The sequence below is a fragment of the Aspergillus undulatus genome (genome assembly GCF_047715775.1).
Source record: "Aspergillus undulatus strain CBS 261.88 unplaced genomic scaffold BDV17scaffold_61, whole genome shotgun sequence".
Classification (NCBI taxonomy): domain Eukaryota; kingdom Fungi; phylum Ascomycota; class Eurotiomycetes; order Eurotiales; family Aspergillaceae; genus Aspergillus; species Aspergillus undulatus.
The window spans coordinates 127066-142654 of NW_027396665.1; the positions used below are offsets into that span (position 1 = coordinate 127066).

The 15589-nt window shown below is 51.3% G+C and overlaps 4 protein-coding genes across 4 annotated transcripts; 1 reads left to right on the top strand and 3 right to left on the bottom strand.

Annotated features, from left to right (window-relative positions):
* Positions 1–3205: 3205 nt before the first annotated feature.
* Positions 3206–6398, bottom strand: BDV17DRAFT_202061 (putative histone-lysine N-methyltransferase (Ash1)). Its single transcript, XM_073755273.1, has 4 exons — positions 4893–6398; positions 4456–4829; positions 4200–4399; positions 3206–4138 (listed from the first exon to the last, which is right to left on the bottom strand). Exons 1-4 carry the CDS (start codon positions 6079–6081, stop codon positions 3487–3489), a joined length of 2415 nt encoding a protein of 804 aa, XP_073611745.1. The 5' UTR covers positions 6082–6398; the 3' UTR covers positions 3206–3486.
* A 1992-nt stretch (positions 6399–8390) lies between these two features.
* Positions 8391–10306, bottom strand: erf2 (palmitoyltransferase ERF2; the record flags this gene model as incomplete). The annotated part of the gene is made up of 3 exons (XM_073760518.1): positions 8391–9143; positions 9196–9304; positions 9354–10306. The coding sequence occupies 3 exons, from the start codon at positions 10304–10306 to the stop codon at positions 8391–8393; spliced, it is 1815 nt and encodes a 604-aa protein (XP_073611746.1).
* A 637-nt stretch (positions 10307–10943) lies between these two features.
* Positions 10944–11659, top strand: BDV17DRAFT_295005 (uncharacterized protein; the record flags this gene model as incomplete). Its single annotated transcript, XM_073762968.1, has 4 exons — positions 10944–11084; positions 11162–11205; positions 11341–11539; positions 11609–11659. 4 exons carry the CDS (start codon positions 10944–10946, stop codon positions 11657–11659), a joined length of 435 nt encoding a protein of 144 aa, XP_073611747.1.
* A 165-nt stretch (positions 11660–11824) lies between these two features.
* Positions 11825–15408, bottom strand: pmt1 (protein mannosyltransferase 1). The gene is made up of 5 exons (XM_073755274.1): positions 14831–15408; positions 14477–14766; positions 14147–14430; positions 12632–14095; positions 11825–12566 (listed from the first exon to the last, which is right to left on the bottom strand). Exons 1-5 carry the CDS (start codon positions 15091–15093, stop codon positions 12042–12044), a joined length of 2826 nt encoding a protein of 941 aa, XP_073611748.1. The 5' UTR covers positions 15094–15408; the 3' UTR covers positions 11825–12041.
* Positions 15409–15589: the final 181 nt, after the last annotated feature.

Sequence of the window (15589 nt, forward strand, 5' to 3'; positions counted from 1 at the left end):
CGCTGTAGTTTGATCCAACTCTTACCCTCGATTCCTCATGCTTATCCAGGTCACGTGTTACGGCCTCGCATTCGGCCACAGCCTCCACGCCTCCGTTCCGCTCTGCTCATCGACCTCCGCTGTCTCCTCCATCGGAGCTTGGTGCCATCTCCGCATATCACTGGGCATTGACTGCTCGTTAACCTCATCCCAGTCTATCTCTCCCATTCTATCAACTTTTCTTGTTATCTTGGGGAACGTGGTCTTACCGGTCACGCGCCATGCCCCCGACAGTGAGTTCAATACACCTTCCGTCGCGAACGCGGGAGAGCCACGGTCGCAGTTCCTCTCAATTGGCAGCTAAAGTCGCGTAGTTCAGGTCTTCCCGTTCCGGCCGCCAATTCAATGACGGCCCCAATCGTACCAGAACCGGCCAGATCGACCACGATGTCTTCGAAGGACTACCCGTTCGGCGATGGTCGCGCCAGGTCCAGACTATCTCGCAAGAACCGAAAACAGAGGGGCCAGAATCAGACGCGCCTGGCCATGCTGGAAATTCATCGATCCCTGAACACCCAATGCCTAGAGATAGTCACCTCCTGAGCCCAATGAGTCGGGCGCTTCTTCGCGCGGCTCGTTCTGGATGCAGCTACATTCGCAAGGCTTCGAAGGACTACGACGATGGGGAAAAGGATGTCACGGACGTGGATGAACAACAGACGCAACAGAACTTGGAGCGCAATTTCTCGATGCGCAAGTGGACAACGGTTCCTAAGCACTTGGAAGCGCCAGAGGTGGAATTCTTGGCAAAGAGACGTCCAGGTTTGCCGTCGCTATACGGTGCTACAGCTGGAACTGTTGAGAATGCCAATGTGCCAATGAGAAAGACCCGCTTCAAGAAGGTCGACTCTGTCACGGGCAACATCTCAGTCTACGCCGCGTGGGTCCCGGAGGGGCACAAGATCGAAGGCGAGATAGCCGACGATTCTCAGCTGGCTGCCGAGAACAATCAAGTTACCGTGACTCCACAGGCGCCTGCACCTGGAACAGTCATTGAAGGGGTTGGCGTTGTCAATGCGCAGGGGGTAGTAGTTGCAGAGGCAGGCTCAGCAGCGGTCCTTACACCACCGAGACGACGGCCTCCTCCTCCAAAGCGTAAGGGTAAGAGCCTAAAGGGTAGAAGAAAGAAGGTCATGTTTGCTCCGGGCGAGGGTGCCGATGCTTCGCTTGTTCATGGAGCTGGTGTCGGTGCCGGTGGCGGCACTGGTAAGGAGACAAATCCATCGCGTATGTCGGTGGATCAGACAACTCAGGACGACGAGGATGATGAGGGCGAGGAGGGCGAAGAGAGCGATGACGGAGAGGGAGAAGAGTCTGGCTTTGACGCAAAAACTCCAGAGACGCCTAGTGCACAACCTAGCACAGAACCTGAACCTGAACCAACCCCAATTTCAGCTACTGAAATATTGTCTACTCCTGTACCAATCAAATCAGAGGTGTCTGTTGGATCGCAATCACCACAAGTACCCTCGCAGGAATTGAAGCCAGAGCCAGATTCAGCTGCAGAATCACTATCAATTCCAGCACATTCAGTTGCGCCAACGTCTCCAGAGAACCCCCCTGCGGTACCCGCCAGTGCGACTCCTTTGGACCAACCAACGAAGACAACAGCCGTAGCGCCTATGGCAGAGGATGTTGATATGACAGACGCTGTGCCTACAGAGGACACCGTGCGCCCCTCGATACCCGCCTCAGAAACAAAACTGCAGGCAACATCGGAGCTCCCTCAGCCTGTTCTTACAGAGAAGGGACCGTCACCACCGCAGGATATCCAGCAGCCCGCCGCCTCAGAATCTCCGAATGTTGCGGCCGTCAATGCCGGACCTCCAACTAGCAAACAGTCAGAAGGACCGATGGATGTGACTATAGGAGAACCCAGTGAATCATACCCTAAACCTACCCCAGTTGGGCTTGTAAGTATGGATCTCTCTACGGAGACTTCGCAGCCACAAGTGGAACAAACCGCAGGAAAAGATCCCATTTCTCAGGAGACAGATCAGCAGCCGAGCGGTAACGGGTTTGATCTTCTAGACAACCTAGAGGCGAGTCTAAGTAATGCACCCAAGATTATGCGAAGCGAAGAGCAAAAGGAAGTTGTCCCAGAACACAAGTCAGAGTTACCAAACCTGGAGTCCGCACCTGAGCGTGAACCAGCCGCCCCCCAGCAGCTACCCACAGAGGCGCCGGCGGAAACAACACATACCACTTGCGAAGATCCGGTGGCACCGCCTGTTGAGCAACTCACACCGCCAGAAGCAGAACAAACAGGAGCTCTCTCTGCTCAGCAACGTAGATCGCCATTGACTCAACTCCAAAAACCAGAAAATGCATCTGGAGCCCCTACACAGCCGGAAACACATTCCTCAGGCGAGCCTACCGCGGCACCCGAAACTGCCCAGGCTCAGACCCTAACAGAACAGCCGGAGCAAGCCTCCCAAGAGTCGGTCTTGGAGCAAACAACATCAGAGCCACCAGCTCAACCCGAAGTCACAGCAGAGCCACCCACCGCTCAAGAACCTTCCCAGCAATTATCGTCCGAAGCCGCGACAGAACAGCAGGAGCAAAAGAGAAACCACTCAGCCGGGGAACAGGGACAGGGAAGTGAGGCTATATCCGAGTGCGTTACTCAACCTGCAGCAAAAACAGTCGTGGAGGCCGCAGCAGAGCCGGTATCAGAGCCTGTACCAGTCCCGGCATCGATATCGCCTCTTCTGTCTGAATCGGCACCGGAGCAACCTCAGCCTGCTACTGCCACCCGAGAATCGCCGGAAGAAGCTGTTCAACCGCAAGCTGAACCCCTTGGCTCTGCGCCTAGTGAGCCTGCCCAGGAACACGGAACTTCTCACGACGGGCCGTCGGCGAACGGGGAACAACACTCTCAGTGAAGCTTCTAGAACGCTGCGCAATACGATTCTCGATTCTGCACTTCGCATGTGACTTACTCTAGCGCTGCTTGGGTGTTTGGGTTGCTCCAATCTTGTATGGAGTCTGTGGTCATTCTTGGGAAGGTTAATGTACGGATGTAATAAGACTTGAAATCCGAAGTTGGAATTCTTGAATCGCATATAATGGTTCTGATTAAGTTCGTTTAGTATAGAAGCACCGCGTGTCAACCATAAATAGCCAAGTTTGCAGAGACGAAACCAACAGAACACCTAAAGAAGTCACTTCATGAATATACGTTGACGCAAAATAAGACAAATACCGAGGCCAAAACAGGCCGAAAATTCTCCAATACCAGATGAATAACGCCAAAGTGAAAGAGCCAAGAAGTTGCGACAAAACTCCAGAAGACAAAAGCGAGGCACGGCTTGGGGGAGGGGAGGGTGCCAAAGAGCCTGTAGTAAGAAAGGGGAGGTTCTCAAAATCACCAGAAAGGTAGGTGCCGCCCACTGCCTATGGGCAAAGTGATCTCAAAAAGGTCACTCATACTATGATTAAATCAAGTCAATACTTCTTCGGCTTAGGAGAGCGCCCTGATGCACGAATCGGGGCCTTCGCCTTCGCAGTCCCCTTGTTGATCGTCGCGCGAACTTCTTTCAACACATCTTTCTTCGGCTTCGCTGGTTGTTTTCGAGTTTGCGAGCTCTTCGCCACGGCGACAGTTCTAGTCTTGTTTGTCGTGCCACGACTGCGTGATTTAGATGGCGATGTTGATGCCTTCTCCGTCTTGGCTTTCGTGGGTTGTGCAGTCTTTCTGACTCGAACTGTCGTCTTTGCTTTGACTGTCGGTATTTTGATATTTCCCTTGCTCCTCGAGTTCGTCGACGCCCTTTGCGACGCCTTCGTGGGCTTCTTTCGAGCCGCGGCTGTCTTGCTGACAGTCATGCGCGCCCTAGAAACAGCCTTTTTGACACCAGACTTGACGGAGGTGGCGGCCAAAGGGGCTAGCTTTCTGTTGGTGCGCGATCGGGATTTGTTAAGAGCATACTCTTTTCTTCGTTTAGCGGCTTTCGCCTTCTTCGCGTCTGCTATCTCCTTCAACTTGGCAGCTTTCAACTCGGCTCGTTGTTCCTTCTCCCTCTTTCGAGGACCTAGAATGCCGCGACATTGCGAGGAACCGCAACGGCATTGTTGAACGTTTTTCTGGGAGTACGGACTAGATTGATGTCAGGACGCTCAATCTAAGATAAGGGTTTTGATGTTCAAGAGATACTTACTCGAAGTTGTAATCATATGTTAATTCCTCCCCAGTCATGACTCCTCGGTCACCAGCGAAGAGAGCCATACGCGGTTTCCCCGCCACAGTCCATTTCTCCATGCGACAATTGGGCTCGCATCCATGGTTCACAAAGCGAGCGATTGAGCCACGGGTAGCATCAATGATCATATTCTGGTCGAAATACATGAGGTAATAGCACTGGAGAATAGGTCAGAATCAAGATTCAGACACAACATTGACTGAAAGAGGCATACCTCGTTTTTCTTATAAATAGTCCGCATGCGTTTCTCGCATTCCTCTTGGGTGATAATCTCACCAGTGTATTCCACAATGATCTGGTTGGGCTCAAAGGTGCGGTTACTGCGAACACCATATCCACGATCCGTTGTCTTGATGACCTCTACCCCGACATTATACTTGCCTCCGGCCTTAGCTCTTTGTTTGAGCTCTTCAAAGTTCCGATTGCCGCACTCGGGGCCTAAACCACAGATACTGTTGTCACATTCATAAAACATGTACCGATTCTGACAATCCTGGTCACAACCGGTCTCAGGTAAGCAAGTGCATTTGGACAGTTCCTCCTCTTTATGCGCCCGCCATATACTGCCAGCTTCTCCGACAAAGACATCTATTCCAAGGATTAGTATTTTGTTGTCGTTTGACCGGCTTCGGATGTATCATGGCCACGTACTCTTATTAGTTTTTCTCCACTCGTTGGGCTTGGGCTGGCCCGGAGGAAGGGGCGAATAGATGTCGAAAGGTAACTCGAAATCACGTCCCGTCTGCAGCAGCCTCTCTCCAGCAAACATGGGTAGCGGTAGATACTTCCTTTGATGGTGAGGGTCGTATTGGTTGTGGCTCTTCCTCCTCGCCTTTTCTGTTCTCTTCTGGCTAGGGCGAGCGTTTGTGTATTCTTGCCCGGAGTAAAGCCCATGACTCAGCCAACGCTTTTCTTTAAACCGAGTGATAGCTTCCGGAGGCGTAGGCTCCTCTTGAGGTTTCTCCGGTTCCGGCTTAGTCTTGACTAAGGGCTCACCATCTGAGACACGTCGTTTCTTGGTGGGAGGCTCATCAGTAGGGGTAGATTCTCCTTTTGGCGTAGGTAATTGTCGAGGCCGAAGACTAGCTCGCCTATCCGGCTCTTTCGCTTTCTCCCTCGCACTACTTGAGCGTTTGCCCAGGACACCAGTAGCAAAGTTTGAGACCTTTTCTAATAAGCTCAGGCGGGTTGACCGTCTAACTGGTGTCGGCTTTTCCACGGTTGTATCTTTGCATCCCTTTCCTGGGTTGTGGTCTTTGTCTCGAGCCAGTGCTTGTTCCACGCGCTTGCGCAAAGTCCGCGGCGGTAAGGCAACGGGAACGTCCTCGGTTTGCGATCCATGTGATGACTTGGATACAGGAGTATCAGGTGTTATTGGGTGTTCATCCACATCCATATGATCTTGAGCGAGGGTTGTTTCGGCATGCAAGGCTGCCTCCATGATGGCAATGCTGTGGCGGAGGTGCGAGTAGCGGGTAATCTTTTTCTGCGGCGCGGCGACATTGTCAAGAGATTCGAACAGAGGCGTATTCTCAGTAGACACTGCAGAGGTCTGTGACCCATGACTTTCTATCTCCGCGTTAATGTCCAATTGTGCCGCTCCCCGCAGCGAAACGCGTGTCGCACGTGTAGATTGTCGGCGTAAGCTCAGTTTTTCTTCGTTGGACGCGTTTTCGTTATTGCTTGACGTTTCGGAGCGACTGTTCTCGGGCGTGAGGAGTTGTTCGGTATATTCAAAGGTCATTGTGTGGTCGAGCGGTTGGTGGGAGTGCTTCAAGAGGTCCGAGAGTGTTGCGGGAGTTGCGAGAGACGCGCCAGACAACCCTGGTCGAGTGTCCATCGCACTCCGAATGGATAAAAAATGGATAGAGGTAATATTCGAGCACTAGGTCAGTAGCTAGCGATGGAGAATTCTAGATGATCCGTAAAGCAGAGTTCTGAAAGGGTGAGCTCAAAGTACGGAGCGTGTTCCGACTGAAATGACCTGGCCTGGTACAGGGAGCTGACGAGAAACAATCCGCTTTCCAGGCAGTGTACGAGCGGACTACTGCGACAGATCATCTGTTGACAACGACTGAATCAACCAAAGCGAACCAAAAAGACGAGGGGAAGGAAGGTGGTTGCTAGGGATCGGATGGTTAGAGAGGGAGAGAGGAGGAAAGAGCGCAGATGCGGAGGGAAGAGGAAGAGGGAAGAGATTATGAGGACTACTTCCTACTAGTCAGCCGCGGAATGCTCCCAGCACCTGCACTCTGCCCGTCACAAACCCCTCACTGCATTCGTTCCTTTTCCATCTACTCTGACTTTGTCTTCACTTCGTTTGCACTGGTCCCGCAGTGCTGTTGATGCTTCTCAAAGCCGCTATGATCTATATAGCCCTTGCACCGGGCTGTCAATCCGCGCCATAAACACCATGCTCGTCTAAAGACAGCAGCTGTTTCGAGAGAGCCGGGTTTACACGCAGTCTAGCCATTTATGCCTCCTGGGCTTTTGGGATTATATCTGATATAGCGCCTTGAGATTTTGGTACTGGCTGCAGTTCTTTCCTGGCTCAGGCCACGAAGGAGCAAGTGGAACATGCTATACATACTCTGAGCGAGTCGAGTTGTCCAGGATCGATACTAACAGTTGGGGCATCGATTTCACTCGTCATTATCTTGGTCTCTGTCGTCGAAGGCACGGTCAACCGAGAGTGGTGGTGATGCTACCATCCTCAGGCGTACAATTGGTGATTCCCAGACAGCGAGCAATGAGCCTGGTTTTCTTCAAGCGCCTCCAGACGAGACCTACCTACCGCATGCGTGCCAGATCGCAAAATCAAGTAACGACCCGGCTAATGTCGACCCCCAAACATCCGTCAGCCAACTTTCAAGGCTTTTCCAGGTTCATCTAACGATGCTCTCTTCCCAGTGCAACCCGCAGGGAACAACGGGTGCGCTTCAAGATACTGCCAGGAAAGAGAGCCTCTCGTTAGCCCCTGTTGTTGAATAATTTCCATTTGTTTTTTTCCCAACTTCCTTCGTGCCTCGAATTCGGCGCCCATCACTTGAATCCGGTGTCAACCATGTTCCATGAAGCGATTCGGCCCCGCGATATTGAAGCAAAACATAGCATTATCTTCCGCAGCACTAGTGGGTGTGGCTCATCGGTATCTTTCTTACCTCTTGGTGTTTCCCTTGCGAGCATATCATTTGTATACTCTAATTGTTGGTCACAGGGACAAGGACAACTACTACTATGCGCGGTGATGCATGTGCATGTACCCATCCGATTCAGCCACGGACTTCTGGACTATCCACCCTGCCGTGATCCGCGAGAGATATCAACCACACCCTGACTCTATCCCTTAAGTATTACGACCAAATATCCTCAATGTACAAAGAGTATCTGTCCATCATCCGACCGACCTGGTCGATACTACGATATGGATCGGCGGAGACTCGCACTTGCCCTAATCAACACTAGTGCAGTATTGAGTCCCGCAATCTACAGGGATGCGAGCCCCACCGTCCTTGGTAGCTGGGGCTGATCATTGGCCGGGCCACGGTTCCTGGTAAGTAAACCCGGTATGGTCTCGTAACGAATATCAGCCTCAGGCGTCAACTTCCAAACATGATATCAGCCCTCTAGTGATAGCGTCGCGACAGCATGGTTTTTGGAGGATCCGAGAAGCTTGTCTTTTGGAAGTAGGAAAGTAAAGTGCGTCAGCCTGGATTTTTCAGTACGGTGTGTGTAGATAAAGGGGAGATTCCTCGGAATCTTGAACTTAACGTTCCTCGACGACGCAAAATATATACATTGCGGCAGGGACCATTGAAGATTCTATGAGAGCGCAATGAATTCCATACTATCAATTAAGATATCGTTATCTACTACAGCCGTCCATTTACCTATGAGAACTTCCAAGACAACCCGCCAGTTCGCCATCTTCATACGAACAAAATATAAATACAAGCCCGTCCGTCACTACGCCAGCAGAAGCAAAAGAAAAAGGTTCAGAGAGAGGAAATTAAATCCGTAACCAGATTGTTGGATATATATGACATGAGATAATAATGTTATAGGAAATCGTCAAATAAAAGAAGGTATTAAGAAAAGGTGGTAGTAGTAGAAGAAGATAATAAAGATCAATAGAGAACAAGCCAAACCTCAGCCCGAAGTAGGTGGAGGCGGAGGTTGAACACGCTGCATCTCAATATCGTTCTGAGGTTCAGGGTTACGAGGAAGGAACTTACGCTTCATCGTACTGAGTCGCTGATCTCCCTCCTGGTAGTATTCTTTGAATTGCATGTAGGTTGGTGGTCGTGGTCGGCCGAACACTGCCATCCAATTTTTGATCATGTTTCCTTGGGTAAAAGGACGGTGGCGATCTGCTTTGGCGAACTTGTGCGAGTTCAGGTATTCGCGTGTGGTTTCGCCGCGGCCGACGAGGAAGAGATGATATGCCCACAATGAGGCGGGATAAGGCGCTGCTATGGCTCCGTAAATCACCATAGCAAAAGGTACCCTCCATTTATCGATGGTATCGCCGAAGCTTATGCCCCCGCGTGCTCGGTACACTAGGATGTGGGCCAGACTAGCACCAAGTAAGAAGAGAGCGAGTAAAGTTGAAGTGCTGACAAAAGTGAAGAAATATCGGTAGTTTCGGCGGCCGACGCAGTTGTTCAGCCAAACGCAATGGTGATCGAGAGTCTCGACGCAGTTATCGCAAACACGGCAATGGTAGCACCGCGGAGGACGCCAGATAGAGCAAGTCTTGCAGTACTTTACAGGAACGTCCATTGCAGCGACGTCGGAAGTGGCGAGCTTCACCATCACCCAGTCATTTGTCGGTGGGCCTACGGCAAGAGGGTCGCCGGCAGGATCGATAGGAGGCATTTGATGAAGGTTGCGAGGGATGATCTAGATAGTGTTAATAGGAACAAACATAATACAAGAGAAAACCCTGACTTACCCCGGGATCAACCACCGACGCATGTATGAATGAAGAGAAGCATAGGTAGAAGAGGTAGGCAAACACAATCGGAATAGCTGGAGATATGTTGTGCCACAGCCAAGGACCCCTAAGGTTCTGTTAGCACCCGTTTTACTCAACCCGCTGTGTATACGTACGAATAACCAAAGAACAGGCCGGTGGGCACAAGCACAAGAAATCCTGTCGCGATATTGACTGGCTTATCTCTGGAGTTCTGGAATCTCCCACCACCCCAAAAGATCGTGTTTCCAACAAAATATTCGTAGTTCCTGCCCTTATCGTTCTTCTTTACCGGTTCGGATTTCTTTTCAATGGACTGCGGAGACGAGTCGGCAGACGATAACCGTTCATGAGTCCTGCTATCGCGATTCTCTGCCGGAGCGTTTCTATTCTGTATTGAGAGGAAAGATAGAGGCGATCTCTGAGGTGGCTCGGGCTCGTTCGTGCCTTTGTAATTCACCGCCAAATTGAGGTTTGGTGGCCGCTCCCTGTCGTGTATGAGATTTGCGCTTTCACTTCTCACCGTCGTATCTGCAGTAGGACTGGCGTTCGACTGATTCCTATCAGGGATGATCGGGTCGGTGAATTCGGTACCACGCGACGGAGGAACTTCCTGATCCACCGCCGGAAGAGAGTTTGGGAAGGTACTGTTCGATATCAGACTGCGCCTGTTGTGGCTAGAGTGATCACCCCATTCTTCCGTTGAGGCTGTTGTCTGATTCGTTACCGGACGACCACGATGCGCCTGCAGACGTTGCGATGACATGGGCCGGAAAAAGCCCGACGCAGCCAGAGATGGGATGTGAGTTCGGCTTAACCTGCTGCTTTGACTTTCTGGTCGGTTTGTTATTTGGCTGGTAGAAGCAATGGAGCTTCTTGCTGGTGGAGGCCCTCGTCGAGATACGGAGTGTCGCGACTGCGGTACTACTTGTGACGATATGGTATTTGAGCGCGACTGCTCATCGTCGGAGACATCCGTGACTCGCGATGATATGCCGCCGACCGAGGGAGGGCGCGGGAGCCCCAAGGCATGGGACGAGGGGGAAGTCGTGGTCTCATTGTTATCCGTGTTGCTCGATTGAAACGCCATTGTGGTCGGAAGATATTGATAATGATGTGCTGCTACTATCGGTTATCGCAAAAATCGTGGAGTCGGTCCCGGAAGCAAGATTCGGCGAAATTCAGGTGATAAAGGAGAGACGAGAAGAAAACACAATAGCGACCCGAGAATAATGAATAAAGAGTGTAAGTGGCCTAGAGTCAGCGAAATATAGTTAGCATTTTGCGCAGTATATTTCTCCAGCCTGCGCATTTCATGATAAAAGGGAGTCCGGGGTTTCTGTGCCCCTGTTTCACCAAAGGGGGTTCAGCCACATACCTTGCGAATCCGAGGTTGAAGAAGCTACTCTGGAAAGCGGAGCAGCACGTTCAATATTTCGCCAGCAGCATCATGATCAAGTCGGCAAAAAGCGCGAGAAAAGGGAGGGAGCGTTTGCAAAAACGAACAGCAACAGAAGCACGGACACCACATCGCCTCATACAAACATCACAGCCGACGATGTTCGGTAGAGCAATGACTAAGCCAGCAGCCAGCCAACCAGATGCGACCATATGATCGCGCCGCCCGTCATTCCACCCGACCTCACTCGAAGTTCGCTCTCCCACTCTGCAACAAAGTGCTCCCCTCCACCCGCAGCCCCCGCGCTTCGACTATTCTATACATCATCATGTCTCCCATTGCTGCCATGGCCGCTCGCCGGGCTTTCGCCCGTCAGGCCGTTTTCCGCGCCCCCCAGCGCCGCCTCTACAGCTCCAAGATCGAGGAATCAAGTCTCGACAAGGCTCCCAAGCGTGACCCCGAGCTCTACGTACGGATCCCCCGACGGAATCATTCCAATCGGCCCGAATCATCTATTTGAAGGCATGCGTGTCTAATTGGAAATAGGTCCTGCTCGGTGTCATGTCTGGTGCCTTCCTGATTGCCGGCTGGTAAGTGACGATCAGATCATGCCATATCCGGGTTTATCAGGATTTGCCGAATTCGACTTCAATATACTCAATTGAACTGCAGATAGCACACTGAGCTCAAATTGGACACTTGCTAATCGGGGTTCTTGTTTATAGGTACTTCGGCAAGAAGCCCACCTCCGTCACCTCCGAGAGCAACGTCCGTATCCCCGACAGCTCTATGCCCTGGGAGCGTGAGGACGACGGCAAGTCCTACAAGTACCAGTACCACCCCGGTGGTGACAAGAGCCAGCCTCTTCGCAATGCCCCCAGTGCTCTGAACACTGTCATTGTGCCCAACGTCACTCTGCCTGCTGTATGCTCTTACCGAACTCCTACTCGACAACTCACCAGGAGTTGCATTTTAGCTGACCTACAACCCTAGGATCTCCACGAGCGTTTCAACAAGTACGGCAAGGAAGAGTACGACTTCTAGATGGAGAATACCAATGTGTTTCGAAGCAGAGGTGCCTCAACGGTGATTGCTGTATACTAAAATCGTTGTGAAGAATAGATTTATGAGGAAGAGACTATCTGAGAGCTTGTGCATAGTTGCTTTGGCGTGACTCAATTGGAGATTTCTTTCGTTACTCTGCAATATCGCGCGACAACAATAAGTTATACAATGCCACACATTTCGTTAGATCAAGATAGAAAGCTATTATCAAAAGAATACAGAGAAGTCAGGTTTGTCGGACAGGAGGTAGAGAGGTAGAGTAGAACAAGGAAATGGGAAGAGAGAGAATAGAATATGGGAAGAGAGAGAATAGAATATGGCAGGTAGTATAATGGAAATGCAATCCGACTTGTACATCCCTTCAAGGCGTCGCCTCATTTCCCTCACTAGCTGGCTTCGGCTCAGGAGAGTTGGGCTCTTCCACCAGGCTTCCTGCGCCAGCTGCGGAGGCCGGCTCTTCTGCGACTTCTTCCGGCTTGTCCTGTGTTTCAGGGTTCTGACCTTCGACATCAGGGTGAGGCGGAGCGACCTTGCCATCAACAACATCAACCAAATGGCCGTGATCCAGGCGAGTCCGAGTTTCGTGCCTTGTCTCGAATGATACCTTGCCCTCCCTTCGTAGTGACTCTACCACGGCTTCATCGAGAATGTTCCCCTGTTGGTCGCGGTATTCTACCCGGGCTTGAGTTCCGCGGATCTTTGGGATGCTGCTGGATGTGATGCTCGACTCCGGGCTTTCAGCGTTGAAAGGCTTTTGTTCTTTCTTCTCCTCTTTCTTCTCTTTTTTTGGCTGAGCTTTAGCGGGTGCTGGGGATGAGGGAATAGCTGCCGGTGTTGTTGGAACAGCTCCGTTCACACTTGTAAAATGAGTCACATATTGGTTTAACTGAACATGCGTTGTTAGCCGCTACGTAAACTTCGCGTAGTGTTGTCACTTAGATGAACACTTACGTCGGTGTAGAAGGTATTGCAGTCAAAGTCCCATGTCTTCAAGAGCTTGACCTGTTTACAAGCATCCTTTGTCCACGGGTTGCCATAGATCAAAGGGGAATAGAGGGTGAATGCGAAGATAGTGAGACCAAGGAAAACGCCAGCCAATGTTTTTCCAATGACAGGCCGGGAGGGAAGACCCAAACTGCGGATACGGTGTGCAACGAAATCAAACTCCTGAGCCAAGGCCAGAATAGCAAAGTATAGCGCGGGGAAATAGTGGTGTAAGAAGAGCTGGCGTGCCATGAGATAGAATGGAAAGTAGTGGAAAGCCCAGCCAAGCACAGCGGTACCGATTTCATAGTCGAATCTCTTGAAGGTGGCATTGCGGTAATCACCGCAGTTCCGCTGCCAGCGGATAGAGGAAATCCCCTTGAAAAGTACGTAGATCAAAACGGCAGCAGTAGACGAATACCAGACAAACGGGTTTCCGAAGAGGTAGACCTGACGGTGGTCTCGGCCCCAGAAGTTGATACCACGGAGAAGAATAGGCCAAGATGGGGGACGGGAATCCCAAGCGTGGGAATCAGTCAGCCCCGCGTTAGTCGTCCACATCACCTTCTGAAGCTCAAAGAATTTACCGAAAAATCCCGGGTTGCGGTAGGTGACCTTTTCGGCATCCGCAGGTAGCATCGGGTGCTTGTTGTTCTCGATGTACCAGATGCTGTTCGGCAAAGACGCACCTTTTGCGCAGGTGACTTCCTGCTGATCGAAACCCCAATCGGGCAGTTTGACCTTGTGGGAGAATAGAACGCAGCCAGTCATAGTGTGGACAAGTCGAAACTTGGTTTGAATGGTCCGCAATCGCTTCTTGGCCTCTTCGCCATCCGACAACGATTTGACAATTTCAACACGCCAGTAGTCATTCGCATCGCCCGGGAAACCCTCGTAACCGTATGCTGAGACCTCAAATTGCCAATCCACGTCAGTCACGGGAGGTCGCTCATTGTGGGAATGAATCCTTCGGCGGGTCATCAGGTGGTTGAGTCTAATAATTGCACCATCTTCGATGTAGTTGCTAGTGAGGTTATCCCAAGCAAAAGGGCCGGCGATTTCCGCGCCTTCAGCATCAAGAGGTTGGGTTTGATTTTCGGCAACGAACAAGTTGTTGTCATCCTTGTGAGGGTAAAGGGTAATCTGCTGCTGCTTGCTTCCTGTGGGGTACATGTGACTGTGGGAGTGCAGATATCCGCCCTGTGTGTTATGGTGACGAATGCTAAGACGAGAGCCAAACACAACGTCTGCAGGAACAGCTGCCATACCCTTTGAGTTCAAGGTCGCCTGGAACTCAGAAGACATGAACCCGTCGCCCTCTCCGGGGTTGACCAAGCATAGGAAATGAATTGCGAACATAGAGCAGTAGAATGCCAGGGGAACCACAATTAAGCAGAACACTCGGGCAAAGAAATGCTTGAACCAGAGACGCTAATTGATGGTTAGGAAGAACCTTAAAGCAGGGGAGCAGGTGCAACGTACAGGAGTAACAGTCTTGGTATCACCGAGCACAACCCAGAGTTGTAGAATAGTCAGGGAACCAACCCAGGCCACTGTAAAGAGGCCGACCCACTTGACACTCAGAGTAGCACCCAGACACAAGCCAGTAGCTGCCAGCCAGAACCACCAGGGCCCGCGGAAGGCATGCGATGGCCCCAATTCCTGTTGGTTCGTGAAGCAAATGAAAGCTAGAGCGGTGAGGGCCGTGAAAAACACCAGCGGAGAATCCAAGAGAATGAATCGAGATTGGGTGACCAATCCGTTCTCTGCACGCGATTAGCAGGTGCCTTGTATCGTAGAAGATAGGCTTACCGAAGAGGATTGCGCCAGCACCCAGCACAGCAGTGGGGGTTCGGCAACCCGTAGCCTTCAAAGTCAAGAACATAATGGGCACCGTGAGCACTCCTAGAATAGCAGGAAGCATTCGCATCGCCACATACGGCACCCCGGGCTCGAGGTAGTCCTTTCCAATCTCCTTGAAATCGAAGTCTCCCTTAAATCCAGCGAGCCATCCGGCCAATGTAATTAGGAGTTTGGCGAGCGGAGGGTGAACATCCATGAAGAAGCGGCCCTTGATGTATTTCGTCGCAAATCCACCAAAACTGTTTGTTTGCACATTAGAATCGCATATAAAAACCGCGAGTACCCAGACTAATCGAGACGTACTGCACTTCGTCAAAGACAACGCTTGTCGGCTGGTAAATCCTGAACAGCCGCACCACGGCGGCTACTAGCGTCACCAAAACCATAACCTTGTAATCGGACGTCGGGAGATCGAAGATATCGTTGTTTGTAACGCCATCTGACTTATAGCTCGATGTCACTGCCAGTGCCGCCTTACGGTTTTTTGGTTGGGGAGAGCGACTGGGGGAGCGAGACGAGGCTCGAGGAGGGCGGACACCCAAGGTGTCCTTGGGATTCGGCGCCATTTTGAGAAGGGACTCGGAAGGGAAAGCAGAGAAATGTGATCAGTAAACAAAAGGGAGCGTGGGGTGACCCAATGGTATTAATAAGAGACAAGAATTAGAAGATCATTGAGAAAAGTCGATTGGAGCGGAATTGAAGCTGTCCTGTACAATGCTCCGGCTGTACTCCGTACAGGTCCCACGCAGCTGGTAAGTGAATAAGATAGTGATCAATGGGAGGAACAGAAGAATTGAAGAGCAGTCGTAGCTAGTCAGTCATACAACGCCATGACCGAGGAAAGAAAAGAGGGCGAGGGGACTGAATCACGGAGGTCGACTAGAGAGGTGGAGGGAAGCCGAGTAGGATGAACTTAACACGTGTGGGAACGCTTAACATGAACTGTGGAACTCCTGACTGGAGCCCGCTTTAAGCTGTCGAACGGGCATACAGCCCAGGGATCCAGTATAGGAGGCTCTCAACGAATGAAGTTATACTGTCACTTTCACTACACAACAACTG